This window comes from Mixophyes fleayi, chromosome 3, assembly GCF_038048845.1.
Source record: "Mixophyes fleayi isolate aMixFle1 chromosome 3, aMixFle1.hap1, whole genome shotgun sequence".
In the NCBI taxonomy this organism is placed as follows: Eukaryota; Metazoa; Chordata; class Amphibia; order Anura; family Limnodynastidae; genus Mixophyes; species Mixophyes fleayi.
The window spans coordinates 283474322-283494236 of NC_134404.1; the positions used below are offsets into that span (position 1 = coordinate 283474322).

The following is a 19915-nucleotide window of genomic DNA, read 5'->3' on the forward strand; positions in this document are numbered from 1 at the left end:
CTAAATATTATAATTCAATGACACTGAGCTATAAATAACACACCTGCAATGAGTAATCTATAGGAGCTTCAAGCTATACAGAATGTGGACTCTATTATTTAGAGAAAGAAGTCTACTCAAGAATGTAGAATGTTACTATATTGTTGCAGTTCAAAATCAGAGCTTGTGTGATTGGCTAGCAAGTTTCCAAGAATGCAGATTAGTGAATTCATACACAAGGACAGGGCCAATGAATTTACAGCAAGAATAACGGAATGCAATGTCAGCTTTTTGTCCTATATAAGATGCCATTAGGACGTGTTCTTAAAGCTTAGCTGCTTGTTACAGAGGAAAGAGCAATTACTCAACACCAGTTTACATTCTAGCAGAATTATGAAATGTCAGGGAAAGGATGAACAGTTTACAGTCATGCTTTACCAAGTAAACAAAAAATATAATATGGTAGTTTAGTTGTCCTCTAATGTGAAAAATGCTGAAATGTTTGTTAATCCTTAAGCAACACATTTAGTGTAAAGAATATAAAGAATTGCAATACTGTTATTTGTTAAGAGCAAAAGTAAAAAAAACAAACAAAAACAAAAAACAAACATGTTTCATTGCATTTTGTTGCTCAACTACAAGCCTGCATATTATTACTTTGGGAGTCTTTAGTTTTTCACTTTTAAACTTTATTAGTTACTTTCCCATAGGCTTGTATTTAGGGCTGCCAATCGTCATGTGTGTCTAATTAGAATGTCATAAGGCAGCTCACCTCAACATCAGCACATCCAGCCTCCAAGGAAGGGAAAAGAGTATGTACTGTCACATGGTAAGATTTTGGTTGGCCAATATATTAACCAGAATTAAGCAGTAATTGGCACCAACCACACATACAATTCAATCCAACAAAATTTGATTGGGATTCAACAGCATGGAAAATCAGATTATTCCCCCATCCAAACCCCAGCATCAGCCAAACTAACTAGTAGTGTATCTTGCACATGCTACAGCCAATTTAAACTGCATTCCTATCTTACTGGATCACTGTAATGTGTCCTCCATGTGTATGGTCAAATTGCTCACAGGTATGGATAGCAGAGATCCATTCCAAACAAACTGTGTTGTGTGGCCAGCATACGAATGTGAGGCCAGACTGTTAGATGCTATTTTCCAATTAAAATTAGTATTACAAAATGTAAAAAAGTTACCTAAAATATGGAAAGGGATTACATTTACTAGTTTGGTATTTTGTGATGAAGAAGTGCCGCTAAAATAAATAGTATAACACACCATTGTCTAATATTTATAGCACAAAAAACACTACTCCCAATCAAGGGAGGGCTGGCATATTTTAGCCTGGGGGAGGGGGTATGCAAGACTCTATACAGCAGCCTGTTAGGAACATTTTAATTAAGACAAAAAAAAAAATGCAGATGGTCCCGTGACCCAGTCCAAGGTAGCCAAATATGGGCCCCTGCTCCCAATAACATGCGGCTTCCTTCTGATGCCACATTGTACCCTCCTCCAACGAATTACGTGATAATGGGTGGCAACTTTAGCAGTGAAAAGGTTATCATGTGCAAATGTATTGTATATGCAGAGTTTGATTCCATATGACTACCTCCATTATGCAGACAATGCTATTTTTATGGAACAGAACAGATTTATGGATATTGGGGAATATGCATAAAATTTGCTACATCAGCAGAAATGGGACAATTCCAAATTTTCTTGCTGCAGACTAGCAAGGACCTTGATGGGTTTTTGGCTGTTCAACACCACAGTCACTGGAAATAGAATAAAATGCAGTACTTTCAAGTTGCGTCTTTATGAGCAGATCAATATATAAACTATTTCTGAGTACCTCAACATCCAGGACACTGCGGGGCTGTGCTTGGCAGAGCATGCTAAGCAGCTGCAGAATTAACTCTTCAACATACTGGAGAGCATCTTCGGCTGATGAAAGGTTGGGGTGGACCTGTACTTGAACCTGTATAGATACAAGTTAAAAAGAAAAAAAAAAAGTCAATGATTCAGCAAAGATTTAAGCAAGATTTCAATTACTGATAAGGAAAGGTGCAGGCTACTGTCTAGCAACTTACCAATTCCACATAAAGCCATATAAACAGGTATATTTAAAACATAACACAAGAATATAAATTGCTGACTGTGCATTAACACCTAAACTAAACCATGCCCACTGAATCAGTTTCCTAGACTGCCACTGGCATTGGGTTAGGAATTCCTGGAAATAAAAAGGACACTAATTGAAAACAAGTAGGACATTTTTTGATAAGCTACTGAATTAAAAAATAATTAAAAATCAAAAGCATTTTATGGAAATCCTATATCTGCGAATTTTGCACAGGAATTTTCTACACAAGTGGAAAAGGTGTATTCATGATCACAAGTAACGAAGAGAAAATATGATGTATGGGGGATTTTAAATTAATTATTATTAAAAGGATAAAAAAAAAAAAAAGGCATGATACATTGAGCCAAACAAGAGACACCAACTGTGTGCTAGATGTATAAGTAATTGCAATGGCACCATGACATCCCAGTGCACCGAGATGTAGTCTCCCTAACTCCTAAAAATATATTCACAAAGCTTAAATGGTGCCCTCATAACAATGGATTCCAAACTGAAAAAGCAAAGCTGAAAACTATAAGTTCAAAGTCTGATCTTCGACTGGCAGATTTTTACTTTATTTTTTTAAATCGATCTAATGGCACAGGACAAAAAGTATCTGTCTACCACAACAAAAATATAGCAAAAAGGGAAGAAAAAGAAAAACCTAGAACCGCATTAAAAACCATTATAGGTTTCAAACCTTAGAGAGAGATGTGACTTTTAATGGAAGTAAATAAAATTAAAACAACCTAACTATATACACACACACACACATAAATATAAAATACACACAGCTATGTTAGCAGTATAAATAAATACATTTTTAGATGGATCGGTTTATAATGGTGTGGCTAAGTAAATTTCTAACACGCAGCAGCCTATCATCTAGCCCAGTGGATTCCAAACTTTTTCAGTTCAAGGCAGCCTTAGGGCCTCCATAATTTTTTCAAGTCACCCCTAAGCCAAAATAATTACCAAGTTGTCCCCCGCCTTGCTTACCACTGGACCCTGTGAGATCTCCAAGGCACTACAGGGAGCCTAGGCACACCGTTTGGGAACCACTGATCTAGCCAGATGAATACCTACCCCTGGCCATTCTCATCTCCCTGTTTGCACATACTCAAAATTAGTACCCTCTGAGGGTTATTTGCAAACCATGCTCACACCTGCAGAAATGGAGTAACCCACAGCCACACAAACCACCATATACACTATCTGCAGTTGTTATCAATATTTTACCTGTTACACATTTAAAAGACAAGAAAAACTGTCGCTCTGCACCCCCACTACCGCCATCAGGATACTGCCCTATATTACAGGCTCTCTGTATGCAAATATCACAGTTCCCTTGCCTCACAAGCACGGAGACTATGATTGGAGTCAAGCAACTAGCACCCAAAGTTCCCTATCTTACAGACTGAAATGAGTGGACAGAGGGACATTTTTTTAAAATAGTGCACAAGGCATTATACAATAAATACAAACAAAATCCTTGGTAAGCGGTTCTCTTAGACAGCAGTCTAAGTGAAATTCTAATTGAGACTCATTCGCGGTTATCTTTTATTTATATAGCTCCACAAGGTCTGCAGCACCGTACAAGACATTTAGAGTATTATACAATCCACAGATAACAACGATCCATAACACATCACATCATACATGAAAGACAAAAGAATACAAAGACTAGACATACTGATTAAACAAATTAGATAACTTGGCAACGCAGATCAAGTTATTACAGGACACTGAGTGACAGTGATGTCACTCAGACAGTTGTAATATGCAATGTGAAGTAGGCCTGACGGTACAGAGGGTGATGGAATAGTAGAAGGAGAACACAAGAAAATAAGGCCCTGCTCGTGAGAGCTTATATCATAAAGGGAAGAGAAACACACAAATAGAGTGGCAATCAATGAGTGAGGAGTGGAGGAGATAGCCAAGGCAAATTAGTTTGAGGGAAGGCTCATAGGCTTGACGCCTTGGAGAGTAGAGGCTAATCTGATCCTGGAGGCAAGAGTCGGAAGAGTAATCCGTGTGGTAAGAGTGAGGCAGCAGTCGTTGGTGGCAAGAAATGTGGCTAGAGATAAGATTGGAGATGTAGGGGTAGAGGATTGGCTGAGAACTTTGTATGTGAGGGTGAGGAGTTTAAATTTAATTCTGTAGACCATAGGTAACCAATGTAGCGTCTAGCAGAGAGCACATCGGGACAGAAAAATAAGGTGGGCAGCAGTATTGAGGACAGAGGTTACAGTAATCAAGGTGAACAATTATACAGATAGGCAGCCTGACCAGGTCGTTCTAGGGGAGTTGGGGCAGAAGTGAAGGGGAAAATACTTCAATATACTGTAGCTGTGGTGCTCAATATTAGCCAAAATATTTTTCTGGATGTTCAGGATGGTAATTTACATATATTAAATATTTAATTTTCCTTTACATCTTTAGACCATAGGCAATCACAGTGAAGGGTTACAGAGATCATCGTAGATTTGTAAGGCGCCACAGTGATTCGCAGCGCCGTACATTAAGGAAGACAAAGACATACATAAAACAAGGCAGATAAAATGAATGGAGAGATGAAAACAAAGGGTAGGAAGGACCCTGCTCATTAGAAAGCTTACATTCTAAGAGATCAGAGTATGAGAGAAGTCCAGTAACTGAATATATTGAGTATATATTTCTGATTGAATAACGTACATTTGAACTACTTAAGAGATTCAGACACACTTACACAGTTGATTGCTGACTTGCGGAACCAATACTTTTCTCAACTGATCTCAAGCACTAAGAAACTTGCACGGATAGCAATTCTTGCAGTTAAAAGATGAAATGAAAAGCCAGAGTCTTCATTATAGTGAGAAGTTCATATTATTTGGGGAAAGGGTCTGGGTTACATTTTGAATAAAAGAGGAACACTTTAGAATGTCATGACATATGACCAAGCGACATATGTGCTTAAAATAGCACTAACCTCTCTGGATATATGATGTCACAATATAAAGATAGATTTGTATGCGAATGTATAAACTTAAAATAAACAAGATAATTTAGCTGTTTGGGGAGGCTGTTTATAGGGAACATGGCTCTGTAAATTTACATTTTATGCTTTATTACAACATAAAAAATAATAAAAAAAAAAAATTAAAAAAGATTAACAGCTTTTTATCAGTCTCATATCTCCACCACCAGCTTTATCTTATTTGCCTATCACCTCAGTATAATTATAGAGACAGAGGGAGATTCAGTAGAAATTCTAGCAGTTTAAGCAATATAATGGCATCAGCCCCTACAATGCTGGAGAAAAAGGACTGATCATCAACTAGACAATTTCTTATTTAGCTTGATATGAAGATGTCAGCCTATTTTGAAATGTGCCAACACTTAAGCTGTTCACACCTAGGCTGATCCTGCCACTTGCTCTGTGGATCACTGGGTGATTATTGGTAACCAAATCGAATGGCCTAAGCAAATTTCTTACAGATTATACTGGGGCTTGTTTGAGTGGCACACGGGACAATAGACATCTTTCACTACATTTTCCTAAGTAATAAGCGGATTGATTTCCGGAGCCTGAGACATAGGGCCAATTGCTTGTTTATATATAAGCACATTCCCATACCAAGGTAAGTGATAGGTTATTATTTCCAAGACAGTTTTCAAGCAAGAAATAATACAACTGATAATCATCATATCTATTTATATTCTGCCACGGAATCCAAACAAATATCAAAAAAAAACAGAAAAACACACCCTGATATCATCATTTATACATACTATGCCATCCCTGGAGGCAAAATGGAGCTTATTACAGTACTTGTTTGAATCATGTTACAAAAGTGGAACCAAATATGCCTGTGTGAACAACGCTTAAAGCTGCATTAGCCCCAAAGTGGCAGAATAGGTCAGGACTGTGGAGGGGTTGTGAGCAGGTCTCTGCGACTGCAGCTTCTGTTTGGTTCTCCCACTTACATCCCCGGCTGTGAGACAAACCAAGGACCCAGGAAAGCTGGCTGCACAGCAGCTCTGGTGAATGGCACCCTGGGTGATTTTTGGCCCTAACTGAAAGTGTAGCCTTAGGTGCCAATTAGTAGTGTTAGCTTTCAAACAACAAACTATGAGGCTGTTCTAAACTTCACCTAAGGGTTTGTTTACACATCCCTGTGTGTGGTTTTTATGGTTACAACTGTCTTCTTACAGGAGGTCATATGACCAGCTTCAGTTCCAGGAATGCTATTTTGCCCTCTCATAGGCCAGCTCAGTAAGCCAGGAGGAACATGCTTTGAAAGCAAAAATCTACTACAATAGGCTTATCTCTAGAAACAGTTTAATGCTTTTGCTGACAGCTGTTCTGTGAGTCAGACACAGAAAAATAAGTAAACATATTTGCCCTTGTTCATTATTGCTTTTAACTTAATGGTTTAAATAGATTTGTCATCTTCATTGTTGCTAATATTTTTACCATTAGTAAGCAGTCTCCCACTATTTCCAATCCAATGGTAATCTGCCAGACACAGAGCCTTGAGAGCTTGAACCATTAAATGGCTTTTTTTTTTTTTTTTTTCGTTTTATTGGCAACAGTCTTCCACTCTCTCAGCTGATCAGCAGATGCAAAACAGACATGTAGTGTAGTCACATTTTCAGTTTAGTACAGTGGTTTCTAAACTGTGCGCCTAGGCTCCCTGGGGTGCCTCAGCGATCTCACAGGGGTACCTTGGCCAGGCCCAGTGGTAAAAAAGGCGGGGACTACTTGGTAATTATTTTTGGCTTAGGGGTGCCTTGAAAAAATTATGGTGACCCTATGGGTGCCTTGAACTGAAAAAGTTTGGGATCCACTGGTTTAGTACATATATAGACACAAATGGATTTGGTGTTCCCAGCATTGTAGAGAACATCTATTGTCGATCACAAGCAAACAAAACATTTGCACCTATCACATTAACATATCTCCTAAAACCACATTACTGGCACAACAAAGGAACAGGTAACATTATAAAAAGGGTTTCCATCTTATCACAAGTATAATTTCTACGTAAGTTTGTACGTGCCTTCCTGCAGTTTTCATTTTACAGAGCTTTGACTTTTTGGTTTTCTTCTGTGATTTTAATCAAGGTCTCTATAAAAACTATGCAGAATTCTTAGAATTGTGTACTTGGACATGACAAAAGTAAGACAGTACTAGTCTTTGCACTGGATACACCTCTAACCAGTTCTGAGTTATATCCAAGGGCAGTGGAAGGCACAGAAGGAAGGAAGGAAGAAGTAATGCATTTAATAAAAGTGGCAGGAGAGCATGAACAATGCAAAAAAAAGTTGAAGAAATCTCAATTCAAAACCAATCGGTATTATTTTATCATAGCTTTGTTACAATGAACTAATATTTTCTGACTTCAGAATATATAAACATTTACACATCATGTGTGCTACTGTTCAAGGAATATTTACTTTTAAACACCACTACTTATTTGACCTGCCTCTACTTCGAGACCATTTTTAAATCATCGTTGAGAAAAAAAAAGTTCTATTTAAAGAGAGAGAATTAAACAAGTATTTATGAAATATTTTCAACGCACCAGGGTAATTTTACATGGGTATGAAAGGTCTACTCCATTTAAGATCTGCAGTTGTATGATCAACTGAAAAGACTCCTGTAGCTGGATCACATAGAAATAGTTTATTGTAGTTATTTATTTCAATTAGGGACGAAGTGTGCCACTGTATATAATTGTACTGATTTTTTATATTGTGTATTTTGTATTGGAAATGTAGTGATTGATATGCCATGTAGGATGAAATTTGTTTTTGCAACTCCTGAAAGCAGACTAATCATGCCAATTAATTCTTTTCATCTCAGAAGTGACAAACATATCTTTTTAGTCTCAATGCACAGTCAGAGGTCGTTACCTTTCTTTCCTGTGTAGTTTTTTTTATCCTGTATCTTAGAACCTCTCTGAATAATGCAACCAGCAAGTAATTTAGAAAATCACTTATTGATGTGAATTTTGTTATTTTAAATTGCGTTAAATGTAAGATGAGAGAATATATTACATCCTGATGGTAAACATTCAATGTAATATCTCAGACATTGTGGTGCCAGCTCAGAAGGGGGTTGAGTCACTACCTGCTAACATGTGTATCAGAATCTGAATAAAAAGAGCTCTGTTGGACCATGTCAAAACGGGGTGCTACTGGACTGAACTTTTTAATCATCACCTGTTTCTCACAGTTTAATGTCCTTTTTAATCATTGGCCCAATCTAAGTATATACACCAGAGCATCGGTGTATTAGGTGTATTGGTATTTCATGTTATTAGGTACATTTTGCCCTTGCTATTACCTGCAATAATGTATGTATTAGACATAGAAAGAATATTGCCATATTGTGTGAAAATAGGACAGCAAAAGTAATTTTGCTTGTGTTAGCTAAGGTAATTACCATTCGTCTCAAATTCCCATTGTTATGAGGTGTGGCATAGACCTGGTTTTTAATCAGAACAATGTCTGAGTAACTTGACATAGCTAGCTAGCAGCCCATGTTAATTATCTAGGTTAACAGGTAATCTGAGAGGTAATTAGGTTATAACTTCTAGATGATATGCAATGTGCCTCCACAGTAATATACTGGCTGAAATAGCATTGGGAAATGTATTAATATGTATCAATATAAAGGTTATTATATCAAAATGTATCACTTACTCAGATTGTGTAATGTTGCAGATACAATGTATCAAATGTCTTGTTGTTTCACGCAAGTGTGAAGTGTCATTCCTTGATGTTCTATTGTAACCCTTTGTTTAGTGTATCCAGTCAAATAACAAGTCAAGCCATTCCTTTGTATAATCAAGGTAACAGAGACTGTATGTTTAACATTTAAAGTGTCCACTGATAGACCCTTGCTGTAAAGAGAAGGATTGAGACATTTCACCCTACTCCCTGCGTATACAGCCAAGAATAGAGGGATAGCAGAATGCCAAGAGAGCTATTCTAGCTTGGAGGATCCTGGTGTACACTGGAGGAAACCCTACCAGGACAGGGTCTGTGTGAGCAAGTTTCCCAAGCTGGGCAACATAGTAACTGTCTAGCTAAAAGGCAGTGGTAATATTGCGGGAGAAGACTCTGAAAGAGACTGAGATTATTACTTTGGAGTGCTGACTGCAAGAGGATGCATGTTACCATTACCCTGTATCTTGTGAACGCGTTGTGCTGTCGTAATAAAGCTTTATTCTGGATATACTCTGGTCTACCCGAGTGAGTTGAATCCCACAGAGGGTAACTGCCACTAAGAGTGGTATCTTATGTTAGTATTCCATCTGAACTTCTGGATAACCACCAATACCATTAACTGGTATGTAAAAGTCCTTTTCAGGACTCTTGAGCAATAAAACATCACTGCTTGAAGATTCTGCCTGAGACCATTACCTGATGTATCCTGTGACCAACAGATAAGAGCTTACACTCTAATCCGTTCCAAGGCTGTCCAGTGTTGAATCCAGCGTCTGTGTCAACGCTCTACCCACTACCCTGCGGTCCTGATCCATAACAAGGTCAGGAGGTACCAGCCAGCCCACAGCAAAAAGGCACTGAAGCAGCTATACCAGCTACCCAGAAGTAAGCGGTTATAGGCCCCGCTGAAGGAGCCTATTGGTGGCAGCTGAATTATCCTACAACTGTTGCACAGTTGGCATTTGCAGGAGACAAGTGTCTGGTGGCAAAGTGACACCAGTAGGAGTGGTCAGTAACAGTCGGTTACCGACGAGGAGAGAAAACCCAAATAACCTGTGCAAGAACATCCCTCCATTCTTTCTCCCCCCCCCCCCCATACAGACCAGGTGGAGAAGTAAACCCATCCCTCTCTTGACTGTCATCTAAGTTTACTCTAGAAATTATTAGTTGGTAGCAGCTTACTGCCAGACCTCTAAGAAAGACTGCCCAAAATAATAACTCCCTAGCTTGTGTTAAGATGTTTCAAATTGATGTTTCCCAGTTTCTAACAATTATTTTTTCCAACAAATGGCAGAAAGGCCTAAAGCAACTGTAGATTTCACTATTAACGCCTTCCTGTCCACCAAATAATAGACAATGTGCTGCAGAACTTCTAATGCTGGTAACCTAGATGATGATTTGCACTCTACCACCCAGACCCTTGCACTGTGACTGGACTGTTAATGCACAGACTGAACACAGCTCAAAACGTACAGATGCCATTGAAACCCTCACTAGAGCTCTGCTTAGCTCATCCAGTTTTGAATGGTGCAACAATGGAGTTCAAACAGAACTTAGAGTAGGAGAACAGGAAGACAATACCCACGAGTGGCCACAGAGCATTCGCTGTTTTCTAGAAAAAATCTTGGATGCTGCCTGCTGGAATTATTCGCACCTTACAATCTATAATAAGAACACTTTATTATGACTAGGGACTAAATGATTCAGTTTAAGCAATAACTGGATTGTTTTGAAGCTTGTCTAAAGTGGACATCTTATATAAACTATGAAAAATAAAGCCAGTATTATAAAATGTTAAGAAACTACAATGTTAAATCTTATAAATTAGTAAACAAGAAAGAAAAACAAATGCAAAAAATATTTACTGTCATAGCGATCTTCCTACTGCCACGTTATACACAAGGATGCACACACAAACTGAAATAGGTAGCACAGGTCCCAATTTTTACACACAGATATCCCATCAATGTAGTGGGACAAAGAACTTGAAAAAAAACACACATTGCTCAACATTTGGTTACAATAAGTCTCATGTGCTTTGTCTGCAAAATTGTCACACCATGTCCCCGAGAATATTTAAAACACTTTAAAAAAAAGGTAACAGGAGGTTATAGAAAAAAAGAAAGTAAATATTATTGATCCTTAGAACTATAGAGTGCTTTAAAGGAAAAAAAAAAATCACAGCCTAACAATAAAAAATATTTGCATCTCTCAACAAGACGCAAGGTATGTAAACAATGTACATAATATTATTCTTGTGATAATGATTACTATAGAAAAAACAATGCTGAAGATTGTTAGCTGAATACACGTATTACTTCCCCAATCTAGCCCATAATTACAGTAAGAGTACCAGCTTGTCATTGCCTAACACATGCAAGTGCAACACAATTCTCGGTAAGTGAGATTCACAAGATAAATATTCAAAGAAACAGGAAATAGAATTAGAAAAACTATATTATTTCATCTGCACATTCACAATAATATGCATTGCAGAAGCACCACACAAGTGGTATGATCTTTTACAATGCCATTTCAGTCATACGGGCAAAGAGAAAGCTACACATTTACATGTAATTTTGGATAATTTGACCACAAGCATATGGCTTTTCTACAACTGCTCATAATGCACATATGCATACACACAATGCACATATTACACATGTAAGAGGTTGCTTTTAAAGTGCTATAAGCGAAGACACAATTCTGATTAGTAGAAAAGATAAGGTACTTTTTGCTAGAAGACATTGCAAACACCAATTGTGGTCCTACGCAGCTCATAGCTAACCCAATCTGCAAAGATTTGGTTCTTGATATTCCACTATTTCTCAATACTGACCAACTTCATAGTACAAATTCACTTTTTTTTGTTGCTAACTTGGATTTTTCATTACAGAGTCTTCTAATCTCTGAGCTTTATAAGTTAATATATACTGAAGAGTATTTAAAACATTACTGCATGCATCGTGCACAGATGCACCTGCTCAGCAGCAAAGGGTCCCTGGAAATTTTAAAATGTAGGCAGTTATGCTTCGAACACTGGTTCATTCCATAAAAGTCATCTGTGCAGCTTCTCTGTGTGACTATACTTACTCCTATACGAAGCCTTACGGTTACTACTGTTATTCATTTGTGGAATAAAGGACAAAACAAGAATTGGACTCTTGCGTTGAAGGGTATGAGTCCCATGAGTTTATGAAGGGTTGTTTGAATCTATATATTGGGTTTATGTCCACACTGCAGGCTTTCAGCCTTCTCTGGTTAACCACCTACTTGCTGTCCATCAAATGTGGTATGGCCAGCCCCATCCCTTGCTCCAGTTTGTGGGTACTATTCTGTATCTCTGTATATTACCATCTCTCTTTTTGTTTAACTTGTTCCATGTCCACTTATGAGAACACGGTGGATGGACTCCATCCCCAGTCTTTATATATTGTATCAAGAAATTGTTTATCAGTTATTTTCAAACATGAACAAAGTTTTAAGGTTGTTGTAGTTATGTATTTTGCAAAAAACATTATATTATAAATACATAATTGTTGAAATACTGTGAGATCTAGGGGAATATATATATATATATATATATATATATATATATATATATATATATATATATATATATATATATATATTAAAAAAAAAAAAAAAATTGTAGAGTTTCTATTTGTCCTTTTCCACATAACCGAATATGTCCTCTTTAGAAGTGCTGAAAGTCTGTTCTCCATAAATGATTATGCTGAAAAATGTAATTTAATGAAAGGAGTGGTTGATTATAAAAACACTGGACGGTTGTATTTTTACGCAATGTTTACACTTTGACAAGATGGGCTTCTGCACATTTGTCGACTTGTCTGCTAACCAAAGCACATTACGAGTTTTGCAGCTGCGTTTTTTCAGTAGAGATCAGGCGACTACCTTGATTTGCTGAGAGCAGACCAGCTATACGGCCCAGGACAAAACCATGGCATTTTACACTACATATACACTGAGGTTTGTAAAAGAGGCCCAGTGCGTTTATAAAACTCAATATAAATATACTATCTACATGACAGTCACTCAACATACATAAGAAGCATAAATCCACATGTCTCAGAAAGTGATTGTGAAAATTCTTTTCAGGGTGTTAAGCAGAGTTTGTACTAATATATCAAATAAGATTGTCTAGCAGATATTTTTATATATATCCTATACATAACTACATAGTGTCTAGAAAATACACTTAATCTTGAGGATAATGTTCATTGCACAGATAAAGTTCCCAGTCTAGAACAACAAACTCATGGCACATAGTATACACTTATTAATTTGGTCAACGTGCTAGTTTGCCTTTCAAAGATATTGTTATTATTCCAACATCGATTCTGCATCTGTGTGGGCAGTTATCAGTCATCTAACCTTAAAAACAAAACAATAGATGTGCCCAATTTGGCAATAAAAGTGATGGGCCAAATTGCAGATCAAGACATTCAGCCATCGGACCAAATGATTGTACATGGCGTCCAATAAATGCAGCAGACGACTCAGCACCCATGCATACTGCAGTCGCAAGTTAACCAGAAATCCCTGTAGTATTCCAAAATAAAAAAAAAAAAGGCTCAATCCCATTCGGATGATAATGATCAGGTTAGCTGGTCATTTTGCCATTAACACAGAGTGATGACTTTATTGATCAAGGTGTAGCCAGCTGAACAACTTTGCTGGGCACTTAAATTTTATGATTCAGAATGTGATTTGGATATCTAAAAATGCCATTGATGGACAGAACTGGCCACTCAACTCAAGCTATTGGATCTATGTATAAGATTACTACACACACGTGTGTCCATAACACAGATTTCGTCATTTGGCAGAACTGCAGCAAGATGATGAACGCAAACTGTAAGATAATAATGGTCATGATCTGCCAGTACCATTGACAGTTGAATGTTACCGTTTAGGTGTTGCTCGTGGTTGGCAGTTATTTTGTTTCCAGATATCGCAGTCTGTGGTCAATTAGGTGCAAAAGTGTCTAAATGTCCAGTAAAATATGTGGCCACCTTAAGACTCCACCTTCTTCCTTTACAGAGGAGGCAAAACACATTGTTATCTATATCAACCGGACTTCGAATTTCACAGCTGGAAGGAACAGACCTTTGTTGTGAAATTTAACCTTAATACTATTTTTTCTTGAGGACGATGGACAAATTTACAAGTGACGTCTCTTATTTCACACATACAAGCATTAAAAAAGCAATTAAAAAAATAAGGTTAAAAACCTAGAATATAAATATTGCAGCAGGTACGAAAACTATTTGAATTTTAAATCAGGCCTGGTTTACCAACTGAATCCACACAAGAAAGGACCCGCTGACTATATGCAAATGTGTCATGGGAACAGAGCTCTTTCCCACAGAAAAACCCTGCACACATCAAATTCCAATCATGTTTCCATTGCCAAGTTCAGATCATCTTTCATTTGTTTTACTGCAAAAGAAAACTGCAATATTCTTCCTTTCCAAAGCAAAGCTCTTAACTCTCCTAGTGTCCTGCAGGCATATTTTGTGGGAAAGGGTTTGCACTGTGCAAGAAAATAAACCTTCTTGAACATTGTTATGTACATGAGGTAAGGCTAAGGTTTTTCGAAGGTTAAATCAAAATTTAAGTCAGGCTAAAAAAAAAGTTCATTACTAACTTATGGAAAAACCAAAACATATTTTATTTTGCTCTTAAAAAAAGAGCACCTATTCCCTACATTCCATGAAGACAGCCACTTTGTGGACTGAATCAAAATGTAAAAAAGAAAGCAGCTCATCAATTCACTAGGAAATAGTGACAATCCCAAGGCTGTATCATTGTTTGTTCAACTACAAAATGGCTACCTCTGTTGTGTATATGCGACAGGTAAAGCTCACTAAACCTCAAATACAAGATTATATCAGGGGGCTGTCAAACCCAGAGCCAGCACCTTGCCCCCAACAGGTAATGTTTTGACAATTTGCCTCAGAGGGAAAAGGAGGGATAATTACTGACCCAAACATATAGATGAATTATTCTGAGCATGACTAAAGAAACCTTCAAAATATGATATCAGGCACAAAATAACAGCCTGCCACCTGCAAATGGCAGACAAATTCCTTTATTCTGCAGGGCAAACCCTTTTAGGGTCTCCCAGTAATGTCCAGACATTAAAGATAAGTAAAACTCCCTATTTGAGGACGCTTCTTAACACACATACAGGCTGTGGATAGAGAAGGAGACTCCCCTGATATCACACAGCTACAGTGTCACCAGAGCCCTCTGCATGATCACAGCCTTCACACTCCCTCCTCTATCTGCCACCTGTATAGAAGGAAAGGTGCATACATTGCAGGGGAAGGAGGATGGGAAGAATGAGTTACAGTATATATGTATATTGAAAGACAGAGCAAGATTGACTTGCATTCAATGGGGAATATAAAGTTGAGATTGTGACAATCCAAAATGTAAACCTGTCAGACACAGGCCACCCCCAAAATAGTGTCATGCTTTTTGATATAGTGGAAGTATTTGAGGATGAAAATTGAGAAATACTGCCTAATATAAAAGAATGACAACATTGACATTTTAATTGTCCTACCTCACATGCAACCAGATACACTTGAGGGGATGTGTATAGTAACCCTTTAACATTCAAAAGAGACATACATTACTCTTAATCCTCTCCCTTCGTCTGCTCCATCTCGCCTCTGTGCATATCATCGTCCAAAAAATTAAAAGACTTTTTCTAAAATGTAAACTAAAATAAGTCCCAAAATGACCTCTACACTACTCCTCAGACCTTCCACATGTCAGGTGTCTAGCTTGCCACAAATTGTCCCAAATGTACTCTTAGATTTCCCCACATCATTCAAACTTTCATTTAACCACATGCCACTCGCCCACACTAGGAGTAGCAATGAGTACCAACTACCAATGACCGCTAGTTAATATCAACCTGCCCAAAAAGTCTGTTTCCTGCACATCTGACCTTGGCTATAACCCAAACCAATATATTTCTGCTTCCTGTACATCAAACATTGGTTATACCCTTGACTACCACAATTGCGGTCATTGTGTACCAGACTATGGTTTGGGACTTTAACCATTGTGTGGTTGCTATACGTGTGTGAGATTCTAGTTGGGGGCTTTAAGCATTGCTTATCAATTGCCTGTATACAAGGCCTTAGTTTTCAACTTTCACTTCTGCTCATCTGTTACCTGTGCATCTGACATTGGCCTGCTTGTATACCTATATTGGTGTCGCACACAACCTGGCGGTAGAGCCAATTAGTTTCAGACCACATCCATTCTCCTGACCATGTATGCCCCCTGTTCATTGCAAATTATACATCACTATCGTGTTCTGTAGGGATAGTAAAATGTCTACAGTAAAAATGTCTACATTATATTAAAGAAAACGCATATACAATCTTTACAAGGTGGTATTGATTCTCTGTCAGAATAAAATTTCCATCTTCTCCTATATGTTGTGACAATGAGGAAATTTCTACCATATGTGGCGGATGTACCATAAGATTTTCCACCTTTGGCGAGCTATTTAGAAATTGCTAGAATATTACAAACAAAAGTCCCACTAGGCCCTTGGACAGTTCTCTTGCATATTAAAGGTCTTGGCAGAGACTCCAATAAAATAACAGCATTTCATGATAGCAACATGGAAGAGTTAAATGTTAGTTTTGACCACATTGGTCTCATCCTTATTTATAAACTATTTACTTGCACTGGATAATTACAATGGAATATAAATTACAAGTAGTAGGATTGTATCTTTTCTTTTTTTTTTTTAAACAGAACTAAAAAAAAAAAAAAAAAAAAAAGGAAAAGAAAATTTAGGTATAACTAGGTACACAAAATAAAGATGCACCATTCATTCAGGTCCACTCCTTTATTCTAATGCGTATTATAGTGTGATAATATCCTAAGAACAGTGGTAACTGTAACCCCTTTGAATTTGTGCCTGTATTGCAACTCATGTTTACACTGAGGTCCCTGTGGTAATTTCAACTGTGTTGGACAACATACCTTTAATCCTGATCCTGGCTGCAAGATGTTTGTATTGCAATATAATTTTATTCAGACCTAAAGGGCCCAACCCCATGTGCTCCAACACCCCCGTCATAAATGCCCAGTCACCCTGTCAAAAACTTTTTCTGCATCTATTGATAGCAGAGGGGCCTGTACCTTGTTTTCGGAGATATTATGGGGGAAATTCAAATGACCGCAAGATATTTTTTAACACTGCTTTAAGTCATTTTAACTCTGTTTTTTTATCATTTTCGAGCGGGTTAACTTTACCCGCGATTCAATTTGATTTTTAAAGCTCCATTTTCTTTTTCATGAAACAATCCTCTTGCGCTCCAGTAGAAGGTCTATTGAAAGTATAGGGTGGGCGAGAGCCCGCCGCGTTAAAAGCTATTAAATTGTTTAACGCGGCGCATTACACAGGCCAAAATGCTTTTTATCTCGTGCTCCCCTAAAAACTCGCGAACACGAATGATTAACGCGCGGGGGTAGTGTTCCCTCTTTTTCAATTGAATTGCACGAGTTTCAACGCTGCATTAACTAAAAACGATTCCTATAGCAGATTAAAAAAAAAAAAAAAAAAATCCCATTCGGGATTTTAACGCTGCGGGGAAGAAAAAAAAATTCTCATGGTCAATTGAATTATGGATGAGATCTATAACCTTCATGGTATTGTCACATACCTTTCAACTTGGCATGGAACTTAGTTGGCCATTATGGTTTAACTCCAGTAATATGGATTTAATGCGGACAGCAATGAGTTTTGCAAATAATTTAAATCTATATTTAGTAGTTATATAGGCAATAGCTGAAGAACTGGGAAGGGTTGTCCCCTCTTTGGAGGCACATATCAGTGTTCCCAAATTATGTACAACTAATGATTGAGCAAATGAGGACTGAAGTATAGCAACAAACCATCAAATGAGCATGTTCTTAAATGAAGGTCAGTACAGACAATTACTAAAACAAAAGTAGAATAAAGGGTTGAGATTTGGAATGTCCATACATCAACATTTTGTTTCAAAACTACAACTGGATAGAAAAGCAAACCACTTTACATATAGGTTAGTACATTTGTGTACATAAATCCTACTTTCCCCCAATGTTGTGGTAAAAACAAATCAAAGAGAGATATTTTTGGTATTAACAGTCTATAACATAATACTTGAACCACAAAGGTCATTTGCAAAATGCAGATAGCTGTGGATATATGCAGTATCAATTTCATTTCATGGAAAGAACTCTATACATAGAAAACTAAAATAAAACGCTGCAGTCACATAAGGACATCGAGAACTGAACAGAACAAATTCAGCAGGCATACTATGTAATTATAGATACAAAGAAAAGCATCTAATTAACTTCAGCACTCAATCTATCAAGACAGCATGTTCAATGGATTCAATAGTATTGCAGATTGGATCAGAATTACACTATTACTTACTGGAGTCAGATATATTTGATCATTTCTGGACTTTGAAAGTATGATTTTTTTTTTAATTTTGTAAAATATATGTTATTTTACAGGTACATAAACATATATTTGTCAATGAAAGACACTAGTTATGTACTTTATAAAGCAATCCCACATAGGTGTTTTTTGTTTAAATGGCAAGTTAAGTACCTTTTATATATGCATCTGTCACTTTCTTAGCTTAACTTCTACAAATCGTTATGCCCTCCAGAAAGATTTTGAAAAGGAGATAACGTACGGCTACCAGTCTCACAGCTCTCAGCATGTCATGTAAATTCAGAATTGGGAGGAGGGGGGAGATTTTACAGTACACAGAGCAGAGAGATCTCAGAGTGGCATTCCAAAGACTAGCTTCTCAAGACATCATGCATCATCTGACTATGGTTGCCATGGTAGACTACATGACACTGTGCAGAATTATAAATCATTAACAGCCGTTTGGAGAAACAAAAAGGACAAAATGGTAGAGTACCAAGATTATTCTTGTATCCTGTCACTGTGATTGCGGTTTAAAAAAAATAAAAATAAAATATCATGGATTGCTGTTTTAAAAGGTATCAATAGACGTACCATGATACATTATGCCAACGCTGTCATTGTAAATAATCCACTTTCCATCTTCAAATTGTGAATTTAAAAAAAATAGATTACATTTCTTGCAAATGGGTGTATTGACAAGTTCTTGTGAAGACAATGAGCATGTGCTGCCTTCACTGAATGGTGAATGCATCTAGAACAGAACGAACATTTAAAAGCCGAAATAAATGAGAAATGGAGGTAATTGACCTTCCAGTTAAAAATACACCACGATTACACACAGACCAAAAATGATGCCCTGTCATCTGTATGGAAACAGTGAACATGTGTATTGTTCCTTTTGTGGCAATCACAATATATGACTGGACCACAGGCATACACAAACCAGAAAGAGCCTTCTGACATATTGTGGAATATATTATAAAGACTGTTGAGGTAGACATTCAGTACTAAAAAATAAAATTGTCACAGTGTCTTAACAATTGGGTCTTTTGGTGCTTAAATGATGGATTAAATCAGAGCTGGACAACTCTCAAGTGCCAGGCAGCAAATGCTCTCCAAAAAAAAAAAAGAAATAAAATACTGACGATGCCTAACTATTGAGAAGCATTTACATTTCTTAAAGATCTTGTTGGCTCCTAGATTTCACTAAAATATATTCCAACCAGTGCTACCCAGATGATCTTTTCAGAAATAAAATATCTACTTGCAGAAAACAATAGTATAAAAGACGGCTCAGGAGACTGCAGCTCCTGGACTGCAGACAGGGGAAAGTTATTTGGATTTCCTAATGGCCGTTCTACTCTTGGACACTGAGTGAATGTAATGACTATTGTTTTAATGAGATGTGTGTGATGCACTATACGGTCTTATTAGAATAAAGTTTGGATTTGGCTTTACTCATGAGAACCACAGCGATAATAGTGAAGGCATATTTTGGATGGATTTAAAAAGACCTAGATAAGGCTAGTACCCCGATACTGGAGGAAGTACTAGGGGAGATATCCAGGGAAGCCCCCTCCAAAAGGATTGCT

At 37.3% G+C, this 19915-nt stretch overlaps 1 protein-coding gene across 1 annotated transcript in view; it reads right to left on the reverse strand.

Annotated features, from left to right (window-relative positions):
• Positions 1 to 19915, reverse strand: part of SOS1 (SOS Ras/Rac guanine nucleotide exchange factor 1) — a 105393-nt gene that overhangs the window by 55181 nt on the left and 30297 nt on the right. The window contains exon 2 of the mRNA XM_075203705.1: positions 1844 to 1969. Coding sequence (XP_075059806.1) covers positions 1844 to 1969 — 126 coding nt within the window. The remainder of the gene's footprint in view (positions 1 to 1843; positions 1970 to 19915) is intronic.